General features: G+C 36.9%; 1 protein-coding gene across 6 annotated transcripts in view; it reads left to right on the top strand.

Moving 5' to 3' along the window:
- The window catches only part of ARFIP1 (ADP ribosylation factor interacting protein 1), a 117,744-nt gene that overhangs the window by 79,181 nt on the left and 12,088 nt on the right, over positions 1 to 26,475 (top strand). For all 6 annotated transcript variants that reach the window (XM_029940010.1, XM_029939995.1, XM_029940001.1 and 3 more), the window contains 2 exons: positions 5,310 to 5,467; positions 11,933 to 12,107. In XM_029940010.1, the coding sequence (XP_029795870.1) occupies positions 5,310 to 5,467; positions 11,933 to 12,107 (333 nt within the window). The remainder of the gene's footprint in view (positions 1 to 5,309; positions 5,468 to 11,932; positions 12,108 to 26,475) is intronic.

Below are 26,475 nucleotides of genomic sequence, written 5' to 3'. Positions count from 1 at the left end.
CTCAAAAAACACCTTCACTGACATATCCAGAATAATGTTTGACCAAACATCTGCACATCATAGCGCAGCCAAGTTGACATGTAACATTAATCACCAAAGGTAGCTCTGTCTAGTTAGTTGTTCAACAGGCATGAGCCCATCATGGAGCATTTTCAAACAAGAATTTGGACTATCCTATTTTGCTAAAAAGACATACTATATTCTTCTTTTACGATGCTTACACACCAAAACATACTTGATAGGATTTGCTAGTGAACAAATGCTTAAGTCAAATATGTATGCAGAAGTGATTTGAAGGAAATAATGTAAGAAACAGAAAATTTATTGGATTGAGCATTCTCATTGGTGCTTATAAATATAAAAATAATGGTAAACTAGAACCTATTAGAGACTATGAAATTTTGAGTCAGTATTTACAGGATGGATATTTTTGTATCAGGATTTTCCAGAGAAAACCAATAGGATATATGTATATAACACAGACTGTACGCACACACACACACTTTATTTTAAGGAATTGGCTCACCCAGTTGTGGGACTTGGCACGTCTGAAATCCTAAGGGTAGGTTACTAGTATAGAAACTCAAGCCAGATTTCTAATGTCACAATCTTAAGGCAAAATTCTTCTCTAGGAAGCCTCAGCCTTTTTGCTTAGAAGAATGGATTGAATGAAATCCATCTATAGTATGGAGAATAATCTCTTTAAAGTCAGCTTTAAAATCATATCTGGAATGTTTATTATTGCAAATGTTAATCGCATCAACAAAATCTGTATCTTCTTTTAAGATTTTATTCTTTTTTTTCTTTTAATGTTTTTCAATGTTTGTTTATTTTTGAGACAGAGATACAGAGCTCGAGCAGGGGAGGGGCAGAGAGAGAGGGAGACACAGAATCTGAAGTAGGCTCCAGGCCCTGAGCTGTCAGCACAGAGCCCGATGTGGGGCCTGAACCCATGAACCATGAGATCATGACGTGAGCCGAAGTGGGATGCTTAACCAACTGAGGCACACAGGCACCCCTTTAGGATTTTATTTTTAAGTAATCTCTGTACCCAACATGGGGCTTGAACCCACAACTCCAAGATCAGGAGTTGCACACTCTTCCAACTGAGCCAGCCAGGTACCCCCAAAATCTGTATCTTCATAGCAGCATTTAGACTGGTGTTTGACCAGATAACTGGACACTTTAATCAAGTTGACACATAAAATTAACCATCATCCTTGAGTCATACTTAATCTCCAAATAAGAAGAATAACAAAGTCTTAACTTTCACCTAACATGATATGACTATGCTGCATACAGTCAAAAACTGAGTATTCCCCAGGAGAGGTTGCAAAGTCCTTGAGTGACGTTCACTTTTTTCCTTGGTATCCTGTAAGTTAAATACTACGATGTAAAGTTAATAATATATCTTATGTTGTGTGCAAAGGGGATAAGAGAAGGAAGAAAACAAAGTTATTTGCTTTATATATACGCACTTATTAATAACAAAATAGTTATAACAGGTTTAGTCCTAATTTCTAGAAATTGGACAAGGGCTTAGCTTCTTCCATTACCCATTCCGTATTACATTGGCTCTCAGCTAGCACCTCAGCCTTTCATGGTTCTCTGCCTGGTGGGATGTCCCAAACCTTCAATCCTGAAGGTTCCGGGCCATTAGTGGGCCTGACTGAAATGGGTTGGCGTTGTCCATTGACATTAGTTACAGGGCATGGTAGTACTAAGAGATGCCTTAACAGGTTGCCTGTATTCTTCTTCCTTATCAGTCCAGCTTCCTTTCTTTTGGTAATCAGAACCAATTTGCAAGCCAGCAAAATAACTCCCGTCTTTGCCCATGGATTATTTTTGAGAAGAAGTTTATAGGGTGCAGTGATGAAGAGCTGGCGTCCACTTCCTCCTGCCTTAGGACAGGAGATTCAATGACAATACTTAGCACAGACACTGCACGTAGTGGCACTGAAGAATGTATGATGGTTATGATAGCTGTTTGGGGATTGTGGCATCTGGGAGTTGAGGGAGATTTTAAAGATTAGTTCAGTTCTTTCATTTCCTAGAGAAACAACCAGTATCTAGCAGTAGAGAAAACAGATCTGAAGGGGACAGGAAATGGAGCTTTATTTAATGCCTGTCATCTGTCAGAAACTCTATGAAGTTTATTATACTTCCTATCAAACTTGTAATGACATTATCTTCATTTTATTCCTAAGAAATTGACACAAAAAGAATTTGAGTTATTCATGAATGAGACAAATCCAGTCAGCAGAATCAGGATAGGAAATCCCAAACTGTTTGAATTCCCAAACTAGATTTTTACCATTTTATCCTGTGCCTCTGACTCGCAGTTGTGTTACACCACGGCATCTCATTAAATTGTCTTTTCTCAATTTAGAAAGTAGTATATACTTCAAGATTAGGAAAATTCACACAATCCATATTATTGTCAATTATCAGTTAGTACCTGTGAGTCTGATTTTTTATTGCTTTGCATTAAGTTAACCCATTTGTTATTAGTTAGGTAATAATTTATAGTACTAAAATTGGAGGTTTTAGATTCAGTAGCTGTTTCTCTTATTTGGTCCTAATGTGTAAGTTTAATGGGAAATTGTGGTCATTTACATCTGGTAAATGTTGTAAATGATGTAGGAGCTGCTAAAGAGAAAAAATTAAAATGTTTTGAAACTTTGCTCTCTCTCTGTATAAAGCAAGCAAATGTTGGGATTAAGGAATTACGTTGGCCTTCGGGTTCCATGGCAGATTAGAACCAGGGTTCTGTTCTTAATGCCTATGCCCTTTGACTACTTCATGTACAGTTTATTTGTAACTGTTAAGGTAGATTATAATGTGTAAATGTCCCTGTCCAACCCAAACTACTGAAGCAATGTATCAGTTAAAGTTTAAGAATCATGTTTTACTTATTTTCAACGCCAAGAAGGCATAATTATTTATGTGTTTCTGGATAATGCATTTACATATATATATTCATTTCTTTCTGGTGTCCCAACTACATATCTTTTATTACCATGTCTCTTGTACCTTCCTACAAAAAAAGCTTTATTATTCTAGCCAGTTTTCAAATTATATATTAAAATCTTAAAGTTTTATGTTTGCTTCATAGAATTGCAGGTGGGATTTATATTCATGAAACAGAACAACGACAGTTTACTCTTCCAGGCTGCTTTGAATTTAGGCCTGTTTTGTTATTGTATAAATACAGTATTCCACATTCTGCTATACAACTTTTCAGTCTGCTGCTATTTTATCTTAGGATGCTCTAGGGGGTTTTGTTTGTTTGTTTGTTTGTTTGTTTGTTTTTACTAAAAGAGTAGCCTTCTAGGTTGTATAAATCTTCCAGTGGCTAAATTAGGACTTGTAGCATTTTTGTTGTTAATAATCTGAAATTGTGGATGTTGAGAATTTTTAGATATGAACAGTGTTGCAGGGATATGATTCAATAATACATACTTTGTTATACAGTGAGTAGAACAACTTTTCCTACTTTTTGTGGACTATGGTATTAACACCAGTTAAACTTCATGTTTTTCTTCCTCTTATTTATAGAATTTTTAATTTTACCCTGTGCCTCTTAATGAATACCAGAGATAGTAAGTAGTTGTAACATGTTATGTGAACTTTTCCTAAAAATTGTAAAAGTGTTTTCTCTTGTATTAGCAATAAAGCACCTCAGATAAACTTCATTGGCTACAATACTGCCACTGCACAGTGTGTTTTCTCTTATATTATTCTACTTCTAGTAACTTGTTTGTTTGTTCTTTTGTTTTGGACAGAGAAAGCAAGAGAGTGAGCAGGGGAAGGGCAGATGGAGAGGGAGAGATAGAATCTTAAGCAGCCTTCACGCCCAGCCCGATGCAGGGATCACGCTTGATCTCATGACCCAGAGCTCGTGACCTGATCTGAAATCAAGAGTCAGACGCTTAACTGGCTGAGCTGCGCAGGCGCTCATACTTCCAGTAACGTATAGTCTTCAGTATGTAGCTTAGCTTGTAAATACTTCATGCCCAAAAGCTTCAGCTGTCCTCTAGCTGTGATTCTTTTTTACATGAATTGATACTCCTTTTATATAATCCTATATCTGCCAACATTTACAAATCAAGGTTTAAAAAACCTTGAAGAATGATACCAGAGTAAAGAGTTACATGGATGTCTCTAAATGGAAAATGCTTTTAGCACAATAAAGATAATCTTAACTTTCTTGCTATTTATTAGCATTGAGTATTTTATCACCTAGAAATTTAGTTATATCTATAGCACTAGCATTAAATTTGCAATTTTTAAGATTTAATTTAGTGTTACTTTTTTTTCAGCTGAAATTAAAATGTGTTTCGTAACTTCAGAACTCTCAAGCTGAGTGATACATCGTACAATAAGATATGACCAAATTTTTTATCTGGTCGGATGTGTCCTCATAATCTGTTAATTGATCAAACTTGGACTTGGCTTCCAGTCCAAGTTTGAAAATCAGAGTTACTACTTGCCATGTCTGGAGGAGTTCTATGTAATATTTTCTGAGCCAAGACTCAGTTTATTCAGAGAGAACGAGCCCAAACTGGTGTTGAGTGATCCTTCCCCAGCCGTGCACCTACGTAGACCTGAGCTTGCGAGTCAACCAGTCACTGAGTTTACAAAGAAACATATACTGATAATATTTATACACTGAGGAGATTATGTCAAAACACAAAAATTGCAGACTGTCTTATGGCTGAAAGTTTTAGTCAATTGTTAACCTAATTTGGTTGTGAAAGTTATAGTTTCTCTGATTAATAATCTGCTATATTTTTCTTTTTAACAGCTGTGCTTACAGTATAGTAGAAACAAAACATGGAAATGAAAATATTCTTTCTGTTTAAAGTAGTTTTAACTTTGTAAAATTATTTAATACTACCTATACCTCTGAGCTGATGACAATTTTGGTTTATTAAACCTTTTTGGTAATTATATATAGCTAGCTGAGATTTAAATTTCTGTTTGTTTAAACGTCAAGCGAAAAAACTTCTGGGGGTGTCTGGGTGGGCTTCAGTCAGTTAACCATCTGCCTCTTGGTTTCTGCTCAGGTCATGATCTCACAGTTCATGTAATTAAGCCCCACGTCTGCAGTGTCAGTGCAGAGCCTGCTTGAGATTCTCTCTCTCTCTACTCACCCCCCCCAAAATACATAAATAAACATTAAAAAAAACTTCTATAGCTAAATATTTTAAATCAAATACTTTCCCATTAGTGATATGTTTGAGATTTTTTTTTCCACATTCACTAACTTATTAGTGGATAAGTTAAGGTGACTTTTTTGTTTATAGGAAGAATTTGGCTATAATGCAGATACCCAGAAGCTACTGGCTAAAAATGGAGAGACTCTTCTTGGAGCCATTAATTTTTTTATTGCCAGTGTGAATACTTTGGTGAATAAAACAATTGAAGATACATTAATGACTGTGAAACAATATGAAAGTGCCAGGTAGGTATAAATATTCACTATATTGTCTGTTTACAGATGGTACATAATTCAGTTAGGGTTTTAGATTGCATATGATAGAAATCAACTCAGAAAAAGAATGCCGTAGAAGGTTATAGGATAGCTCATAGAACTGATAGAAAGGCAGGAGAACAGATTCTAGAAACAAGCAGGAGCCAAAGTCAAGGTAATGCCTCAGAAGAATCTAACTAGGACCCTGATGCCGGGTACCTCTGCTACTTGATGTTGCCACCGCTACCATATGTCATTTCCAGAAGGCCCCTGAATGCTTTGCTACATTGCCTAGAGAGTGGCTGATTAAGCCTGGGTCATGTGCCCAACCCTGCCTGCTAGGATCTCCCGGTTCCAGCTTCCTTAGAAGAGGACAAGGGCCTTGTGTTCCACCAGGTAGATGCTGGATGCCCTCCACAATCTAGCCTAAACCTATCGTTTCCGTCTTCTTACTGCTGCTTCTCAGCAGGAGCAGTGCAGCAGCCACACTTACAGTTTCCCTTTCTCTTCAGCATACAAGCTCATACCTGCTTTCGTGATTTTGTTTGTGTTGTGGATGCCAACTCCCAGTCTTCTGTTTATCTAGGTTTCAACCAGCTTCAAACTCTTTCATATTTTACCTTTTACATATTTTCATAGCTGTTTGAATGCAGTGCTTTCATTCATTTTATACACACACACACACACACACACACTCATTATTTCTCTGTCTTATAATTACCCTGTTAGGTGACCTAAGTATATTTTAATAAATACTTATAAAGGTCTAAAAAGTAGCAGATCAATGATAACATTTTTCAACTTTTGATTCCCGGCCTAGTTTTTCTCCCATTCATTCTGATTTCCTTTGAGGGTTTTTTTTTTTTTTTCCCTCTAAATACTTGAAATCCTTTTCTGTTAAACTTTTTATAGCATAGTTGAAGATAAGTGCAAAACTATACCTTTTAGAAGTATTTGGTCCTTTGCCCTAATATAATGATATGAGAAATGGCTATGAAAACTAAACTCATCTATCTGGTCTTTGAGTGCTTATTCTTAAATATATATTTCCTTATGCTTTACATAAGTAAAAGCCCAAAACACTTGGAAAGTTAACTTTCAATCTTCACAAGAAGAGATGCTTCTGTCTTATTCTGTTTTTGTAATTTTAGGTTTACTGTTAATGTGAGTCTTAACGACTTGGAAAGGAAGGTCAAGATAAGTAGCTGTGATTGATAGAAGGATAGAGATGAGGCTCTGTGCCTTATTCAGGTTTTAGACTTGGTTTTTTACTTTTCCTTATCGTTTGAATTATTTGTTAACACAGTATTAAAATCAGAAGGGGGAAAAATAAACAGAAGAAGTCTATCAGTAACACTCAATAACACTGAAGGAATTTCTCAGTTAAGATACCCTTCAATAAGAATCCTGTCAATAACGCTCTTAGTATTTGGTTCTTCAGTCTTTAAATCTTTTTATGGACATTGTCTGTATTTTTCAAAGGAATATTATGTATATTATTTTATTTTTATAAATTTTATTTCGTTCTTTTTCAAATATGTTCCTTATTCATAATGCCCTAATTTGTTTATGATTAATTTTCCTTTCATATCTTCAATTATTTTAAGCATCCTTATTTTCTACTGTTTCAGATTGTTTTAATATTTGTGGGTTTTAAAGATGAAAATTCTCTTGTTCCAAAACTACCACTACCACCCCCCAGTCAAGAACTACAAGAATCTAGTTTCTGTTTCTGTACTTTGTAATTGTCCACCTATCCTGAAATATATATTTAGTGCCTAAAATATATATTTTTTAGTATATTTTAAAATACATTTTATTTTAAGCATGTAAAATCTTTCTCTTCAGCCTTTATTTCTAAGATGCTTTTAAAAGCCCAGGGGAGCCTGGATGGCTCAGTCATTAACCATCTAACTCTTGACTTTGGCTCGGTCATGATCTTGCAGTGTGTGAGATTGAGCCCTGCGCTAGGCTCTGTGCTGACAGAGAGGATCCTGCTTGGTATTCTCTCTCACTCTTTCTCAAAATAAATAAACATTTTTTAAAAATAGGGGTGCCTAGGTGGCTTGGTTTAGGGTCCAACTCTTCATTTCAGCATTGATCATGATCCCAGGGTCATGGGCTTGAACCCAACATTGCTCCGTGCTGAGCATGGAGCCTGCTTGAGATTCATATTCTCTCTCTATCCCTTTCTCTCCCTCTCTCGCCCTCCTCCCCCCACCCTCTCCCCAACTCCTGCTCTCTCTTTCTAAAATAAAATAAAATTAGTTTTTAAATATAAATTAATTAACTCATATTATGAGGTGCCTGGCTAACTCAGTTGGTAGAGCGTGCTACTCTTGATCTTGGGATCATGAGTTCAAGCCCCCCCTTGCACATACAGTTTACTTTAAAAAATTTTTTTAATATTAACCTGTATTAGAGAAAGACAAATTCATTAGATAAGGCACCAAACAGTACACAGATCATTTTTTTAATTTAATTTCTAGAGGAGATAAGCCTCTGGAGATTAAAAGGTTTGCTCATTTGGAGCCCATGGCTTCCTTTTACTTTTGATCATTCAGCCTTAAATCTGAACTGGATTTGTCTCACATTTTCATACCAGTTTTTAAAAATATGAGGTGCCTGGCTTGCTCAGTTGGAGGAGCATGCAACTCTGGATCTCAGATTGTGAGTTTGAGCCCCATGTTGGGTGTAGAGATTACTTAAAAGTAAAATCTTGGGGCGCCTGGGTGGCTCTGTTGGTTAAGCCTCCGACTTCGGCTCGGGTCAGATCTCATGTCCGTGGGTTCGAGCCCCGCATCGGGCTCTGTGCTGACAGGTAGCTCAGAGCCTGGAGCCTGCTTCTGGTTCTGTGTCTCCTTCGTTCTCTGCCCCTCCCCCTCTCATGCTCTGTCTCTCTCTGTATCAAAAATAAATAAAACATTAAAAAAAAAAGTAAAATCTTTAAAAATAATAATAATTTTCACATCTTATATTGAGATATCTGATGTTTAAAGTACAATCTGACAAAAGATCTCAATCTATCCATTATATAGGTTTATTTGAAACTTTTAAACAGAGAAACCTTTGACAACCTCTGTATGTAGTTTAAAACCTAACAACAATATAACCTCATTCCATAATTCTTTGTTCTTGAAATTACAATGGATGATTTTATTCATCAACATTAGCTTGGGATTTAGCTTTCCTGTACGATTTATGAAGTAGCTGAGGAATTCACAAGTGGTAATACTGTATAACATTGCCTACGGAGCGATAACATTAAAAAAGAATCCCAAATTAAAAGTTTCTCATAACTGAATTTTCTTCTCTGTCAAAACCAGAACTTACTGACTTTTAGGGCAAGGGTCAGCTATTTGATCAGCACAAAAAGTGGTGATTTAGGCAAACGTCCGGGTGGCCTTTTAATGCTCCCTATTATGCATTGTGTACAAGTATTTCCTAGCCCTCTGGTGCTTCGCATATAGAAAATCTTATAACAGCCCATTCAACATTTCTCCACAGCAGCACCAACAAGGGAGTCATTTGTGGTCAAGACTTTTCAGATACGGACACCTGTTCTCTAGAAGTTTTACATAAGCCATAAAGTAACCAACTATCACTAACTTTATTGATACGGATTCAGTTCATACTGGTGACCTTGAAGTGAAGGGTTGCATTTTGAAAATTTAATGTGCTTCTCTTCCTGGTGGTAATGAACACTGTTAGAGCAGCTCTTATGGAAAGTTTTACTTTGATAACATCTACACACTCTGGATGTAAAAATTAAGGGATCTAAGGTCAGTATTGTAACCTTGATTATGTGTAAGGTCATCTAATTGTTCAGAAATGTGCTCCAGGACTAACGAAGGATATTTATCTTCACGTTAATCACCATATATCACTATTTATTTCTACCTTTTTTCTTTTCCTTTTTTATTGTTTTTAGCATGTTTGCTTCTTGCTATCCCCCTTCTAATTTGGCCATAATAATAAGCACTCCAAAGATATTTGTTATTACCAGGTATTGTAAGTACTTTATATAATTATTTTGTGGAGATTATTTTCCCATTTATAGATGAAAAACTAAAGCAGAAAGGTAAAATAATCAGTTCAAGACATTAGAGCCAGCAAAGGTCAGAGTGGTTTCATTTTGGCTAGAGAACCCATGGAATTTAATTTTTATCATTACTAACTCAGTCTTGCTTCCTAAATTTTTAATATCTGTCTCCCCTTTTTAGCCCCGTTGCCATTGTCCTGATTCAGTGACTCATTTCTCTCTCTCCCATGGTCTTTTAATTGGTTTCTTTATTTCTGTTTCTTAATCTACTCCAGTCCATCCTCCACTTCCTACCCCTAGAGCCATCCTTCTTTTCTGAACAGATAGAACATGTTACTTTCTAGATCAAAGTTCTTAAGTGGCTTCCCATCACTTAACCTACTGGATTATATCTGATCCCATTTTACATTGTCTCTAGGCTCTGCTTAATGTCCGTCTTGCCTACCTGGCTGACTTTAATTCCTACTGTTATCATGTTCCAACTTCAGGTTCTAATATACTGAATTACTTCCCAGATGTATCATGGTATCTTATAATTCTGTGTTTTTGTACATACTATTCTTTTTCTGAATTGCTCTATTTCTCTGCCCCAGTCCACCTTGGAAGTTTTTACCATCCTTTAAAATTTAATTTTGGTGTTTTAATTCTGTTCTGAGATACCTAATTAGGCAATTCTTCCTCTTGATTTCCACCATGCCGTATTCTCCCTCCCTCATGCCAGTTACCATTCTCTCATTTTGTTGTAGCTGTTTAAGAGCTTTTCTTCCTCTAAACTGCAAGCTTCTTGAAGGTAAACTTATATCTATTCATCTTTAGAACTCTGGTTTCTAGCACAGTGCCTGAACCATAGAAAATGGTCACTTAATATTTGTTGAATGAATCAGTGTGCCAGTGAATGAATGAATGATTCTCCTTTGGCCCTGAAAGTTCAAGTTTGTTAAATTCAGTACAAGATAAAAATAAATTAAACTCAGTACATGAGACTGATGTGTTTGTTCTTTCTCAAGTCACATATGCCATATAGTTTATGTGGATGAAAATATTCTTAACTGCCAGAATAAGAGATATAGATTGTAGTTGAGCTTTAGTTCCATGGCATAAGCTTTGTAATGCTGATTTTGACTCAATCAGAGGTCCCATTGTTCTTCAGTAGAGACTGCTAGACAAGTCAGTGTTTAATAAGCAAGGCAGTACAGTACTTACACAAGTGCTGTGACGGAGTTATTGTGAGGTGCTGTGTGATCGTGGTGATGGGTAACTGTTTCAGTTAGTGGTAGAATATTAATTGGGAGTAGGCATCTTAAGGAGCATAAGGTATTAAATGCTCTATAATAGATGGCATTGTCACGTTCTAAATACAAATGTTTCAGAAATCCATCTAGAGTTGCTCTGTCCCTTATGGTAGCCATTAGCCGCATATGTCTGTTTAGCACTTAATATGTGGTTAGCCTAGGGGCACCTGAGTGGCTCAGTTGGTTGATGTCCAACTTCGGCTCAGGTCATGATCTCCCACAGTTGGTGAGTTCGAGCCCTGCATCTGGCTCTGTGCTGACAGCTTGAAGCTTGGAGCCTGCTTCAGATTCTGTGTGTGTGTGTGTGTGTGTGTGTGTGTGTGTGTGTGTGTCCCTCTCTCTCTCTCTGCCCCTCCCCTGTTTGCACTCTGTTTCTCTTTCTCTCAAAAATGAATAAACATTAAAAAAAATTAAGAAAAAAAAGAAGTGTGGTTAGACTAAGTCAAGATATGATAGAAGTGTAGTGTAGACAATGGATTTCAAAGATTCGCTACTACCCCCCACTAAAAAGTAAAATAGTTCATTAACAGTTTCTTTTTACATTGATTACATGTTATAGTGATAATATTGTAGATATATTAGGTAAAATAAAATATATGGTTTAAAAGGTAAAATTAATTTTTATTCTTTTAATGTGAATGCTAGAAAATTTTAAGTTACATATGTGGTTTCCATTATGTTTGTGTTGTGCCTTGCTGCTTAGACCCTGGCCCTCAATACAACTTCTTTTTACCAGTTAAAGTCTGTAACTTTCAAGTCTGCCATCTTCATACACTTTGCTTTATTGGTATTAGCCAATTCCCATGAGAGATAGATCACTTGATTTGGTTAGCATTAGGTTTTGACATCTCTTTTTTGAACTGGTTTTTAAATCTTAGAAATTCTCCTTGTCAGTTAATGCTGTACTTTGGGAGGAATAGTTAATTAGATTAATAAGCAGCTTCCCCTTTATGTTGTATTAATAGCTCTTGTATTAAAGAAATACATGACTTTAAAAGCATAAGCTATAATATTTAAGAAGTGTTATCTATTAATGTATAATATGAGGCCATCATGTATTTCCAGCTCACCTGAATTTATTTCATTCTGTTTTCATAAGATGCTTTACTTTGTTCTTTCCAGGATCGAATATGATGCCTATCGCACTGATTTGGAAGAATTGAATCTTGGACCACGGGATGCAAACACTCTGCCAAAGATTGAGCAGTCACAGCATCTGTTTCAAGCACATAAGGAAAAATACGATAAAATGCGCAATGATGTTTCTATCAAATTGAAATTTCTAGAAGAAAATAAGGTAAATTTAGTCTTTACCTTCTGAGATAAGCTTTCATGGAGTTTGTTATTTGTTTGTTTTAATTTAAATCCAAGTTAGTTAACATACAATGTAACAATGATTTCAAAAGTAGATAGAATTTAGTGTTCATCCCACAGGTGCCGTCCTTAACGCCCCTTACCCCATTTAGCCCTTACCCCTGCCCAACAACCTTCCATCAACCCTCAACTTGTTTTCTGTATTTAAGAATCTCTTATGGTGAGCCTTCTTCTCTGTTTTTATCTTATTTTTGCTTCCTTTCCCCTATGTTCATCTGTTTTGTTTCTTAGATTACATATATGCGTGAAATCATATATTTCTTTCTCTGGCTGACTTAATTTCACATAGCATAGTACACTCTAGTTCCATCCATATTGTTGCAAATGGCCTTTTGATTTCATCCTTTTTGATCGCCAAGTAATATTTCATTGTATATGTATACACATCTTCTTTATCCATTCATCAGTCAGTGGATATTAGGCTCTTTCCATAATTTGGCTATTGTTGATAGTGCTGCTCTAAACACTGGGGTGCATGTGTTTATGGACATTAAAATGATGTCACCCTATAGCTCAGTCGGTGAAGCGTCTGGCTCTTGATTTTACCTCAGATCATGGTCTCATGGTCATGAGGTCAAACCCATGTTGGGCTCTGTGCTTTGTGGAGCCTGCTTAGGATTCTCTCTCAATTTCTCTTTCTGCCCCTCCCCTGCTGGCATGCATACAAGTGCTTGTGCACACACTCTCTCTCAAAATAAACTTGGTTTTTTTTTTTAAATGATTTTCTGGGGCACCTGGGTGGGTAAGTCAGTTAAGCTTCTGACTTTGTCTCAGGTCATGATCTCGTGGTCTGTGAGTTTGAGCCTCTCATCAGGCTCTGTGCTGACAGCTCAGAGCCTGAAGCCTGCTTCAGATTCTGTGCCTCCCTCTCTGCCCCTCTTCCACGCTCTCTCTCTCTCTCAAAAATACATAAACATTAAAAAACTTAAAAACGATTTCCTAATATTTTTTAATGTTTATTTATTTATTTTTGAGAGATAGAGACAATAAGCAGGGGAAGGACAGAGAGAAAGAGGGAGACACAGAATCTAAAGCAGGCTCCAGGCTCTGAGCTGTCAGGGCTCGAACTCAAACTGAGTGATCTTGACCTGAGCTGAAGTCAGGCACTTAACTGACTGAGCCTCCCAGGCTTCCCAAAATAAACATTTAAAAAATAAGTAAATAAAATAAAATGTCACCCTAAAGAGAGAGAAATAGAAAGTTTTTTGTTTCTGTTAACTCCCTTTCATTACAAATTACAAAATGGAATTTCAGCTATAATCAGCATTTGCGTTTTTAGAAGAACAGAAAATGTACCCGTCTTTCTGTTATAAGTCATCACCAACCCTGTTGTCCCAGTCGACAAAAAAATATTTGATGTTCAACTATTGATCTTCAGATCAATATCTGAGACATCTCAATATCTTTAAGGATTTACATAATTGGGGCACCTGGCTGGTCCAGTTGGTAGAGCATGTAATTCTTGATCTCGGGGTTCTGAGTTCAAGCCCCGCACTAGGTGTAGAGGTTATATTAAAATAAAAGTCTTAAAATAAAACCAAATAAATAATAAAATAAAAAGTTACATCATAATAGATGCAGCTTTGAATATTTTGAAACCTTCTTATTAATGATAGGTACAGATTTCTGGAAGAGAAGAGCGTTCTTCCTAGTAATTGATAAATGAGGACTGACTGAAAGGCCCAGCTTAGAATGGCAGTTCGCATAACCTAGAAGAAATAAGCCCCGAAATCAGTTTTCCACGGGGTTTCCGTGTGACATGAGCCCATCCAAAGACGAGAGTGATGAGAGCTGAGATGGACTTGCTGGAGGCTTCAGCTGGAGATGGATTCATAGAGTGACAGGCCCCCGAGTTGTGGTCTGAGTACAGGACAGGTTCCTTTGTTGAACGTGTCTAACATGACATGCAGACTCAGTTCTGTGAGGGGGACTGCAGCTCTGGACAGAGGAGCCAGTGGCGGGCACAGCACGGAGCAGGTGGAGTGACCCAGTCTTGGAGCGATGGGGTCCTTCCACTGCACGCTAGTGGTCCACTCGTGCTTTTCGCCTCCTCTAAAGTCACAGTAGGTCTTCAAGACTGCTTTCTGTAAGTTCCGTATTTCTTAAAATTATTCTTCAGTTTTATTTGTCTGTTGATACCTTCTTGTTTTTCCTTAACATTTTTTTTTTAGAAATTCTTCTGGCTACCATAAACGCTGCAGAATAATGCATTTCCTTAGGATCTACCAAGCCCTGCACTTATCACTCACTGTTTTAGCAGCAATGGGTGAAAAGTATTCACCAGAAACCATTACAGTGGCAGTAAAGGAAACCTCAGCAGAGTTATCAGACAGATTTCCCAGCCTCGCCCCAACAAGAAGGCAGTACAGCCTTCCAGCTTTCATTAGCTGGCATAGAAGATGCCATTCTTTTAGTCCTTCATATAGATCTCTGTAGGTGTACCTCTCTGTAGGTACCTATGTACAGAGAGTTAGTTCAGTTACACCGCCTAATATTTTAATGGATAGAAATATATTAATACGTAGATATAGGTGTATATTTTAAATACAAAAATCTTTTTTATATGCTCCTCTGTGACAGTTCAGCCCTGTGCAGGATAGTGCTAACTAAGGTATGCCAGCCAGCATTTAGAGGCTCTAACCAAAGCTAGTTTGAAGGGAAAGGAATTCACCTAATTGGCAGGTGCAGGACCTCTGCAAATAGAGAAAATGATTTTAGGAAATCTATAAAACGGAAATTGTGTTCTGCTGGAATCTAATGGTATTGTGTGCTAGCCTCTGGATAGTGAGATTATGGGTAATTTTTGTTTTCTGTATACTTTTCTGTATTTTAGATGATTGTGTTGCCTTTATAAAAAAAAAAAAAAGCAGAGAAAGTTATGTTGAAAGAATCAGTACCCCAAAACAGTTCTGCTTCTATGGTTCTTGCCAGAGTAAATAACAGCAGAAAAACTACATGGAGATAAGCAATGGCCATGTGGCTGCCACATGTCTTAGTATAACTACTTGTGGAACTTCGGGGATCCCCAGATGCAGACGTGAATTAGTGAGGGCACTTCTTATGTGTCAGTTACTATGCATCTTAACATGTATTCTCCCACTTAATCCTCATGACAGTCTTCATACCTCAGTTCTTTCAATAAATATTACCGGATACTTTCTGTACTGGGAATATGTCAGAGAAGAAAAAAGATGAAATCTCTGTCCTTTGGAAGCCTACTTTCTTATTAATCATATACTCTCAGCATCTGTATCTCCCAGATGCGTGGATTCATTTCACATCGTCTGTGATCGTATATGCCCTTCACTTCTGGTCTTTTGAACCTCTGGCTCTCTGATCTGTCCACTATAAAGTTACTCCTCACTTATTAGGAAGAGTTGTATGACATACCTAGGCTCTTCCTTTTCATGTGTCCAGGAGAAGCTCTAGCTCTAGGAACATCAAAATCAATACTTGAGCTGTGGAAAATAGACTGAAGAAATGATTTGGGGCCTAGCTAAATCTAGAGTCATTATTGGCTGAAGTGGCCTTGTGTTGCTCATGTGAGAAATAGAAAGGAGATACAGAGGTGGCAGGTAGAAAAGAAATTGTATACTTTCTCCTCTGTCCTTGCTTTGCCTCATTTGTTTGTTGCTATCCTCTGCTCTGCTCTAGAGTTGAGCAGCATAGGCTGATGAATAGGCAAGTTAGGCTGTATCTTTTGCAAAAAAACTTCCAGATTAAGAACGTGAAAACCTGGGTTCCAGACCCACTTCTGGCACCTGATAACATTATGATCTTGGACAAGTCTCTCCAAACTTCTGTATTTTCCTCTGGAAAATGAGGGTAAATTATGCCTTGTGATAAGTGAGTGAAAAAAACCCACACTGTCCTCTAGAAAGGGCAAAGTACTGTTCAGCAGTATTTACAGGATCCCTGCTGTCTACCAGGGACTTTATTGGGTGAAGGGATGAAGGAGAAGGAAAATAAAGTGTATGATCTTTGGGAGTTACAAAAGCATAAGATGGGTTTGTTTCCTAGAAGTCACCTTCACACCTTCCCCTTTTAAACTTAACCTATATCCTGCCTACCTTGTGTCTCTTTTACGGATACAAATAGAAATTGACATTAGAAAAGATGTGACAGGAGACATGAACTATATTTATTTCAACGAACGTATTAATTTGAAATACTAAATTTATATCATTTGGCATTACATAAACAATACTTTCTCAGTGGTAAGTAAAGATAAGGAATTGACTATTCAGGGAAATCTTAAAAATCCATGAAAGAGACAGGACTTCAGCCTAGCTTTGATAGATCCGGAGGACAGGCCTTGAAGAATTGGGAGAACGTTCTTGACAAGGGCCGGGGCCTGCGTGTGAGGATAGAGGAATACTCATGGTTAGGAGAGAAGTAGATGACCACAAGGGAATATAACCTTCACGTGCTTTAAAGGAAGAAAGAATCAGAAAGGTAATTGTAAGCCACATTGTGTAGAGCCTTGGTCACATATAGATTGAGTTGTGGCATGCATACTGAGTGATGAGGGACCAGCCAGGTCATCTCTATAAAGTTTAAATGTCTGTCAGATGACTCTTACATCCAGCTTCATCTTGTTGGCCTTGAAGAATTTGTAAAGTTAGGAGTAACGGGAAGAAAAATATGACTTAAAAACACTACAGTTTACAGGAAGAAAGAAAGTAGAAGCATGCAGACCAGTGAGGAATCTTTTAGAGCCAAATGAAATGATAAAGAGCCTGACCGAGGGTAAATTCAAATAGCAGCAGAAAGGAAAGAATTCAGTGATTTCAAGGCTACACGACAGGGGTTGGGAAATCGAGAGAGGAAGGTTGTTCGGCTTGAAGGCTGTAAGAAATGAGGCACGGATATTTGTTCCATGTAGCCCAGGGCTCAGTTCGAGACGACAACAAAATGCTCACATCTAAACCGTCGGGAGGATGTTACTGACGGGAGTTTGCAGCTTCAGTGAGCAGGGCCAAGGCTTCAGAGATACTGGAAGTCATCGCCTTTGAGAATAATATTGTTGTCACATCTTTTGACCTTACTATAATTTTTTTTTTTAATTTGCCTTTATTCTCAAGGATTTGTGTTCTTAGATAGTCTAGAGATAGTCTCTGTTTTCAGCTTTCCACAGTGGTCATTAACCTAAGTTTCAATTTGAACTCCGTGATCAGCTGTGTCTAAAATAAAATCTATAAAGAGACTCTGATCGTTTTCTCTTCTTTAACTCTTCAAAACTATAAAAAGATAATACCGATCTCTGCTGTATTTTAAGCAATCAGTAACTGTAATTTGGATGAAAACTTAGATTGATGAGCAAACTTTTATTGTTGAGCAACTTTTACCCTTTTATTTTTAATAACTCCAGCAAAGGGAGGAAAAAGCAAGCCTTTAGGCTTACAGACTGTCTTATCATCCATGCTTGCTTTCTTGGCAGTATGGAATGCCTCAAATCTGTTTTCTTCTTCTGTAGTTAAACTAAGCTGAATGGTTACCTTAATATCTCTTTTATACAAAGATATCAGGTAATCCACCTAGGACTTGAATTTTAACAAAACATAACATATGCTTCCCATTTCTTAATTATCGTATAGTGAATTTTTAAAAACATAGGTTATTTTAAACATGAAGTGTGTTCATTTGTAATTTATAATGCCCTGAAGGCTAATGCTTTTCTTTACAGCTGTTTTTGCAACTTTTGGGGGAGGGGGTTTTCTTTGAGATCTCTCATTTCATGGCTTTTGGAGTGTGTTCCCATTGCAACACTTCTGTTCTAAAATGAGAGGCCAGATATGCTTAAAGTTAAAGCAGACAGTCACTGAGTAAAGGACTAAGCACCATTCCTGTGACTGTTGTAATACGTTTTAGCAGCCAAACATGGTGAGGCTGTTTTTGTTTCATTCTTACAACTTAAAAAAAAAATTTTTTTTTGAAGAATTGAAAGATGGATTCTTAGTTATATTTTAGAAAGTTGAAGTTTTTTTTTTTAATGTTTTATTTATTTTTTGATACAGAGAGAGACAGAGCATGAGAGGGAGAGGGTCAGAGAGAGAGAAGGAGACACAGAACCGGAAGCAGGCTCCAGGCTCTGCGCTAGCTGTCAGCACAGAGCCTGACGCGGGGCTTGAACCCACGAACGTGAGATCTGACCTGAGCCGAAGCCGGAGGCTTAACCGACTGGGCCACCCAGGCGCCCCGAAAGTTGAAGTTTTTATATGTAGTTAGTCTAGGCTTCCTTCTTTCTGGCCAAACGAAGACAATAGATGTGTAAAATACACACATTCCTGTGTTTGAGTACGCATTCGTGCTGAGTGGTGGTACACATCCCTCTTGTCATTTACGCTTCTACTATGTACAACCTGTGCTCTTTCTCCCCCCACCCCAAGGTAGAGTGTGTTTACCTTTAACCTAGACAACCCTTATTAATCTCTGACGTCCTCTTCCTGTTTTACTAAACAACATTGAGTTGCATAGCAGTAATGACAGAGTTAATTAGGCTCTTCTAATGTTTCTGTTTCATCATTATTTCTCCTTTTTCTGTCCTTTGAGTAATGTAACATGAGCTGCTTTGTGACTTACGGCAATTTATTTACCTTTTGCTGTTCCTTTCATGGTTTAAAACAAAATATAGGCTACTTTAGTAAAGAGAAAAGAAGAGACATTTCTGGTGTTTTGTAGCCTTTGTGATAAAGGTACCATGCCTCCTTTTACAGCCCTCATGATGCCTAGCAATGGTGTTAAATGTGTAATAGTTATTTTAGCAAACGTGAGTTTGCGTGTCTTCCCAGAGTTGAGGTATATTGCAGGGAAGAGAACGAGGTGGAAGAATCAACCACAACAGTATGGAAGGGCAAATCCTGATTAGTTCATTCTTTGCTCTAGTGAAGGCAAAGCATACTCTCTGGAAGATGCCTCTATTGTCTGAAGTGTGTACTGTTTGTATGAGAAGAGGAAGCAAAAAATCTACAGAAAAAATATGCACATCATTGTGAGCAATTTATGGGGTTATTTTATTTTGTTTTTAATTTTTTTAATTTTTTTTTATTTTTGAGACAGAGAGAGACAGATCATGGGCAGGGAGGGGCTGAGAGAGGGAGACACAGAATCGGAAGCAGGCTCCAGGCTCTGAGCTGTCAGCACAGAGCCCGACGCAGGGCTCAAACCCACGAGTGTGAGATCTGACCTGAGCCAAAGAGGCTTAACCAACTGAGACACCCAGGCGCCCCTATGGGGTTTTTTTAAACAACTTTTTATGTGGCTTGGAATCACACAAAACATGAACAAAGTAATTTAAAATTAATATTTATTTTAGAATAACTATACCTTGGGAGTGCTAAATCTCTTTTCAGGGCTCCTGATGTATTAGAGGAGGAAAACTTGAATATATCAAAAGAGTCAACAAAGCAGTTTAGAGTGTAAATAAAAAGTAAGGATCTTATTAATTTTATTATACTATTATTTTAAGAAAGATGAAATATACTCTTACTTTGAGGTAAATGTCAGTTAATTAGCAATACCCATTAAATGCAGGGTTTGTCCCTCTGTTGTATTTCAGTGACTTGAGGCTGACAAGGGGGACTAAACAAGAGGAACCAGACTTGGGGTGTGTCCTGGACACATATCTGATTAATACACTTACTTACTTTAGAAACCTTTTTTAAAAAATCATAGTCCTTCTGAATCTTAGGTTGATGAAACAACTGTTGTTTTCACTCAATACCATGTTTCGTATTTAATCATAATATAATAATATTCCTAAATATTAGGATTTCCTTTCTAATATATTATTTAGTACACTATTTTTTCTAATATATTACGACTTATTTCATATGTATCTTATTATGAATATAGCTTTTCAGAGAAAACCCATGATCTAAAATGGGAGGCAGGAGAAAGAGAGAATACACAGAGAATGAAACACCCTAGCACAAAGTAAACACTCATGTAATCTGAGCTGGCTCTATATGTAGTTGCAATGAGTGAGTGACTATGCAAATATATACTGTGATAGGAAATATTTTAAACCTAGTGCATTTTTGTAAAAAATAGGCTATAAATGTTTGGGAAAACTTGGAAGGCAAAGGTATTCCTTGGTTACTAAAACTTGGCTTTGAGAAATAAAAAATAAACCCCTGAGTTTTAAAAATGGATATATTTCTTGCCAAATATTAAGAAGCATGTTAATCATTACTTAATATGTGCAAGCAGATATATTCTTGAAATATTTTTCTTCACTCTCAAAAGAAAAGGACCATAACTTCTTACTCTTGCTATTTTTTAAATATTCATACCAATGACTTAGTCTAGAATCACTCTGAAACTTATAATCATCAGCTGGTGAATGCGAGAGGAAGGGCTAGCTAACCAACTCATACGGTCTCCCTGTCGGTTGTGCTGAGATTTCCAGATTTTTGTGAAGAAATATTTTGTACACAAGACTTAAAAGCCTTCTAGAAGGGATAGCTTTATAATCATTAACTGTTGTTTTTATTGATTTGATTTGGTCTTCTCTCTGTCTCTCTGTCTCTCTCTCTCGCAATTATAAGGTACTTAAGTTTTCTGACCCTTTTTGGTCAGAAGCGATCAGTTCATTTGGAGGATAGAGTTCAAGTTTCATTTTCCTTTTGTGTATGTTAGAGGGGAATCAATTGCTTGCTTTCACTTTGTGTGACTAGGATGCACTTATAAAAATTTACTTCTTGGGGCACCTGGGTGGCTCAGTTGGTTAAATGTCCGACTTCGGCTCTGGTCATGATCTCACGGTTCTTGAGCTCGAGCCCCACGTCAGGCTCTGTGTGGACAGCTCAGAGGCTGGATCCTGCTTCAGATTCTGTGTCTCCTTCTCTCTCTGCCCCTCCCCTGCTCGCTCGTGTGGTCTCTCTCTCTCTCAAAAATAAACAAGCAAAAATAAAGTCACTTCTTAACTATTACTACTATAGTGTTACCGGTTCTATAAAATGGTTGATACCTGTGTACTGCTCATATAATTTCACTGATTTGGCCAACCGTAGGTATCACCCAAGTCAGATGTCCAGGTTTTGTGATTAAGGTGATCAATTTAAGATTTGAACAGACCACTGGTAATCTGCATTAGGTTTGGTGGCAGTGGCATTACTGCACTTTTTTTTTTTTTAGTTCTTAGTAGTTACAGTCTTTTTGATTTACTTAAAAATAAACGTTTAATTAACATTTCTAAGTAAAATTGCAGAAGACACTAGCAGTGTTTAAGAATTTGAGGGGTGCCTGGGTAGCCCAGTCTAAGAGTCCTACTCTTGATTTCAGCTCAGGTCATGATCAGGACCTACGTAGGGCTCTGTGCTGACAGCAGGGAGCCTGCTTGGGATTCTCTCTCTCTTGTCTCCCTCTCTCTTTCTCTCTCTCTCTTTCTCTCTCAAAATAAATAAACTTTAAAAAAAATAAATAATTTGACTTGGCATCGTTCTTTTTTTAACCTTTACTTGAAGTCCTTTTAGTAATGACTCAACACTTTGCTTTTGACCATATGCCTTCCATGACTCATCTGCTTTGCTTAATTAAAAAAAATCATATGATAACTAGTTTTTTTTTTTCTTTAGTCCTCTTACACCTTATAACATTCTGGCTTTCTGACTGTATTCCTTTAAATTTTCAAAAAAATGCACTTTTCAAAAATTATTCGGTGCTTATGTGGGGCTATTATAATGCCATATCCTAAAGAAATATTGTATAAAGGTATTATGACAAACTTCTTGCTGACAAGCAACATACAGTCTAATGGAGGACATTTAGTAAAACCTATTATATACAACGTATTGACTTAGCAGGAGAGAGAACTACAGGATTTGATGAAGCAGAACGGAGGTGTGGCCAGCGTGGGCTTTCAGAGTAGGTGGCGTGATTTGAACAGAACCACACAAGAATGAGTAACATGAGCATGGTGGAAAAGGTTAGAACAAAAATTCTTGAAGAAACTCTAGAGCATATGTTTTAACTTATCTGTAAACTTTTGTTAAATTTTCTGTTCTCTTCTTAAAGCAGAGTGTAATATAACTGCTTATGAATTTTTTTAAAGAAAATAGTGGTGTTATAACGAATTTTGATAAAGCTTTTTTATTAAGCTCCTAAACAGTTGTTAGGTACATAGGATCAGAATTTTTATAAGCTGTGTATGAGAATGGGTTCCTAATCTTTAAAAAAAATTTTTTTCCAAAATATAATACAGAACCACACTTACAATGGAAAACTATTTTATGAATGTAACGATGGGTGTGAATGGACCATTGGTTTAGCTGTAAGTTCTCGTTGCCCAATGTCCAAAGGCCAGTGAGAACAGGTCACCTAATTGATTGAAGGAAATACTTCGTTTCTTAACTACTCTTCCATATCTGGATTAATTTCTATCTAGGAGCTCAAATGCTATCTCGAATGATTTGGGTACTTAATATTTCCTCTAGCAACTTGAAAGTTTCTTTCTTCCCCTGTGTACTACCCTGCTACCCAGGGCTCTCTCCGGTTAAAGCACACACCTTACTGTGCTGTGAATGTCTGTTGGTCTGTTTCTTTTCCAAATGTTTGTAAGTCCATGGCTGCATCTATAGAGCTTTCCCTTTCTCCAGCAAGTGAATTGATGCACACTGGTCTTTGAGTAATCTGTATATGGAGGAAGTTCTCTATAAGTATTTCGTTTAATATCGATATGTGTATCTATCTACTGCAATCTAGATGATCATATACCAGTGTACAGATGATGATACTGAGGTTCAGAGAGATTAAATAATTTGCCCAACGCCTCACAACCATACCAAGATTCAAATCTAGACCTGTTTGACTCCACAGCCCTGCTTTTATGATCTGTAATACTGTTCCAAGTAAGGTTCTTAATATAGCAGGGGGAGAAGATAGGAGGGAACCTTGGAAAACAGAAGCCATACGGGTCATATCCAAGCCTGGAGCTCTTAGAGGGAAGGGAGGAGGGGGTGGGAGCTAACACTGTAAACCATGGAACAAACGGGTGATAGACATTTTTGTTCAAGGGGGAGAAAACCTGTGCATTGAGAATTTTAACCTACCATTAGATAAAGAATTGTAAGACCTTAGCACAGTTCTATCATTACTGGAATTGTGTGTCATCGGTTATCTGCTTTTCGAAATAGGACTGCCCTTTTTTCCCTCCTAAGATCCTTTTTTTTTTTTTTAACATACTTGTCCAAGATTTGTTGAAACCTATCCCCATGAGTCAGAAAAATAAAATCTATTCTTCCACCTCCACTTGTGGTTCATATTTGTCTTTCCTTCTCTTCCTCCCTTCTCAATGCCCACACCCATATTTTTGAACGTACTTTTTTCTCAGCTGTTGCTTTGACAAGACAGGCATTTCCAAAGCTATTACAGAGTAATAAAATTAATTTCTCAAACCTAATAAAAGGTTTGTTATTTTCTGCTTTCTTACTTATTAAAAAAGAGATCAATGACTGGCAGAGAAAGCATATAATTATGCATTTTTAAATAATTGGAGGTAAAGAAAGGAATTAGTTCTTCACATGTCGGCAGTTGGAGACTTCTTACTGAAGAACAGTTTGAGGGGTGCCCAGCCAGCTCAGTCAGTGGAGCCTGTGACTTGATCTCAGGTTGTTTGTAAGCGCGGGCCCCATGTTGTGTAGAGATACTTAGAAATAAAATTTAAAAAGAGAGTTTATTTTAACTTTTCCTCACATGTTTAAGCCAACCCCAATATTGTTGTTCACTTAGTATAAACCTTTATTTTATAGAATTATTGGGAGAGCCAATAATTGCTTTGAAGAAACTTAACAATTATAAATATATCAGAACAAGTTACTTTTATTTGAACTAGAAATTTCCACTTTTTAAAATTATGTTAGTATCTCTAATAAGGTAGGTAATTAATCTAAATTTGATTTGGAAAAAAATTCATTTGGTATAAATAAAGTGCCTTATTATGGTTTTGATGCCTATGCAGTAATAACTTTAAATTTTTCAGTTAGTACACTTTGTAAATGGTATTTATCTTCTATTGATATATGCTGTGTAAGCAGGAGAAAGTTTTCAGTATAATCCCACTTGGCATCAGTTCTCAGTCCGGCTCTTAAATTTCTCTTACCCAGTTTCTATTTAAAACCTCAGCTTGTCTCTGCCTTAGTAGTCAGTGTTGAAGTTTGTTTTGCCCTTTAACAATCAAAGTATTGTACGGCATATTTTAGGTCATTCACCAGATGTTGCTGTCGTGGTTTTGCTTATGTCTGATCCGGGTTGCTCATTGTTTGGCAGATCTTTATGAAAGTTCTTTGTAATTGAATTCACAATGATTTAGTGTATTTCTAAATTACTGTAATTGTTTCTGATGTTAGGTTTTGAAAATTTGTCAAATTTGTCATCATCCCATTTCTGCCTGGAACTATTACCTCTATCTTCTTTTGCTTTTTTTTAAATCTCTGCTTCTCTTCTGCTTTTCACTCATCCTTATAGCCTCTTTAAATCTTTTCAAAGTTAGGACATACATAAATAAATAGTTCCTGCTCTGTAAGTATGGAAAGAGTGTATGAAAGTTTCATATTGCGTTATTTTTTGTAATTTAAAAAGAACCTTTATTTCTTTCATTTCCTCCAAACCTTGTATTGGAGCCTGTCTTGAGAATATTTAAATGCAACATCAGAGCCAGTGACAAAATGAGGAAGGAGTTTAAAACATATTGTCTGTACATTCCTACCTTTCCCTTAAGTGCCCTGCAGTACCTTCTGTTTGTTTGTTTCAGGCTTTGTTTAAAAGCTTTCCAGAATGTTTATTGCCTTTTAAATAGAGTAAGGTTAGCACAGGTGAGAGAACATGCACCTGTCTTGGGACAAGGCCCTCCATACCCCAGCATCTGCTCCCTGACTGTCTAACTTCTGGCAGGTTACTTAACTTTCTGAACGTTCTTTTTAACTATAACATGGAGAGAAAAGAAGCCTGTGCAGAGTAGATGTAAGGGTAACATATTACTTGTTAAATAGAAAGTGCTTCACAAAAGTGAGTGTCACCCACCATATCAAAGAATAGTCTGACAAAAATACATGGCTATTTTTTTATTCTGTGTGCTCATCACTTTTCATGATCTGATAATATAAATATAAACATAAATTGCAAAAGTGTAATGACCCTAAAATACTTCCTCAAACATTGTTGGCTTTTTACACCTTCTCCTAAAAGTACCTTCTGACCTTTCCCCCATCTTACTTTCTTCATCTGTCTTCCTAAGCCAGTTCTGTGTGAGAAACTGGTGTCTGTCCTAAGCGGACCATCACAAGGCCAAATAGCTACTAGGGTAAACCTGATAACCAGCCAAGTAACTTAAAATAACACTTTTAAGGGGCACCTGCATGGTTCAGTCGGTTGAGCATCAACTTCGGCTCGGGTCACAATCTCACACTTTGTGGGTTCGAGCCCTGCATTGGGCTCTGTGCTGACAGCTCAGAGCCTGGAGCCTGCTTCAGATTCTGTGTCTCCCTCTCTCTCTCTGCCTGTCCCCTGCTTATGATCTGTCTCTCAAAAATAATAAATACATGTTAAAAAAAATTTTTAATAACACTTTTAAGTCTCATTAAAACTACTTATACATAGTGACAACTGCAAAGGCATTACCAAGATTGCAAAAATTAGTTCTGTGTAGAATTGTGTTTGCAGCTGTTTTTCTATATTACTTAATTGTTCCTTAATGTCCTGAGGACTCTGTGGCATCAGTAGAAGCTACATTGATATTATCTAAATAATACAGTCATTATACCAAGACATCATATGAATACATACTGTAAAGAAAATTAGTTCATCAAAAATTTAAAGAAAAAGAAGCAAAAATAAGCAAAAAGCCCAAAGCTTTTACTTTGTTTAGTGTGGAAAGTAAATATATTCATATTGATAATTTATTTTATTTTAGTTCCCATTTATTTTGGGGTTAGTAATGGTTTGAGTGGTTAAGAGTCAGTTTACCATTCCTGTTTAAATTTCCATCTGATTTTTAAGACCTACTACTAAAACTAAACATTGTACTAGGGTAACACTTACATAATTGGTGCTAATAGAAAAATGAGGTGAATTAACCTGTTTTGGTATAAAAAGGCTTCTGAGACTAAAGTAACAATGAAATTTTATACTTTATTTCCATGATTACAGTTGAAAAGCTGTGAATCCCCAGAGGCTGTTTCTATACCAGGGAACTGCTCTGAAGTGTGTATATACTTGAAAAGGCTTGCACATCAACCTTCTCACAATCACTAGGAGAATGTTTTTGTGAAAATGGGTATTGTGTCATTTTGTTG

The sequence above is a fragment of the Suricata suricatta genome, chromosome 1 (assembly GCF_006229205.1).
Source record: "Suricata suricatta isolate VVHF042 chromosome 1, meerkat_22Aug2017_6uvM2_HiC, whole genome shotgun sequence".
NCBI classification, from domain to species: domain Eukaryota; kingdom Metazoa; phylum Chordata; class Mammalia; order Carnivora; family Herpestidae; genus Suricata; species Suricata suricatta.
This window is presented reverse-complemented; position numbering and strand designations above follow the sequence as displayed.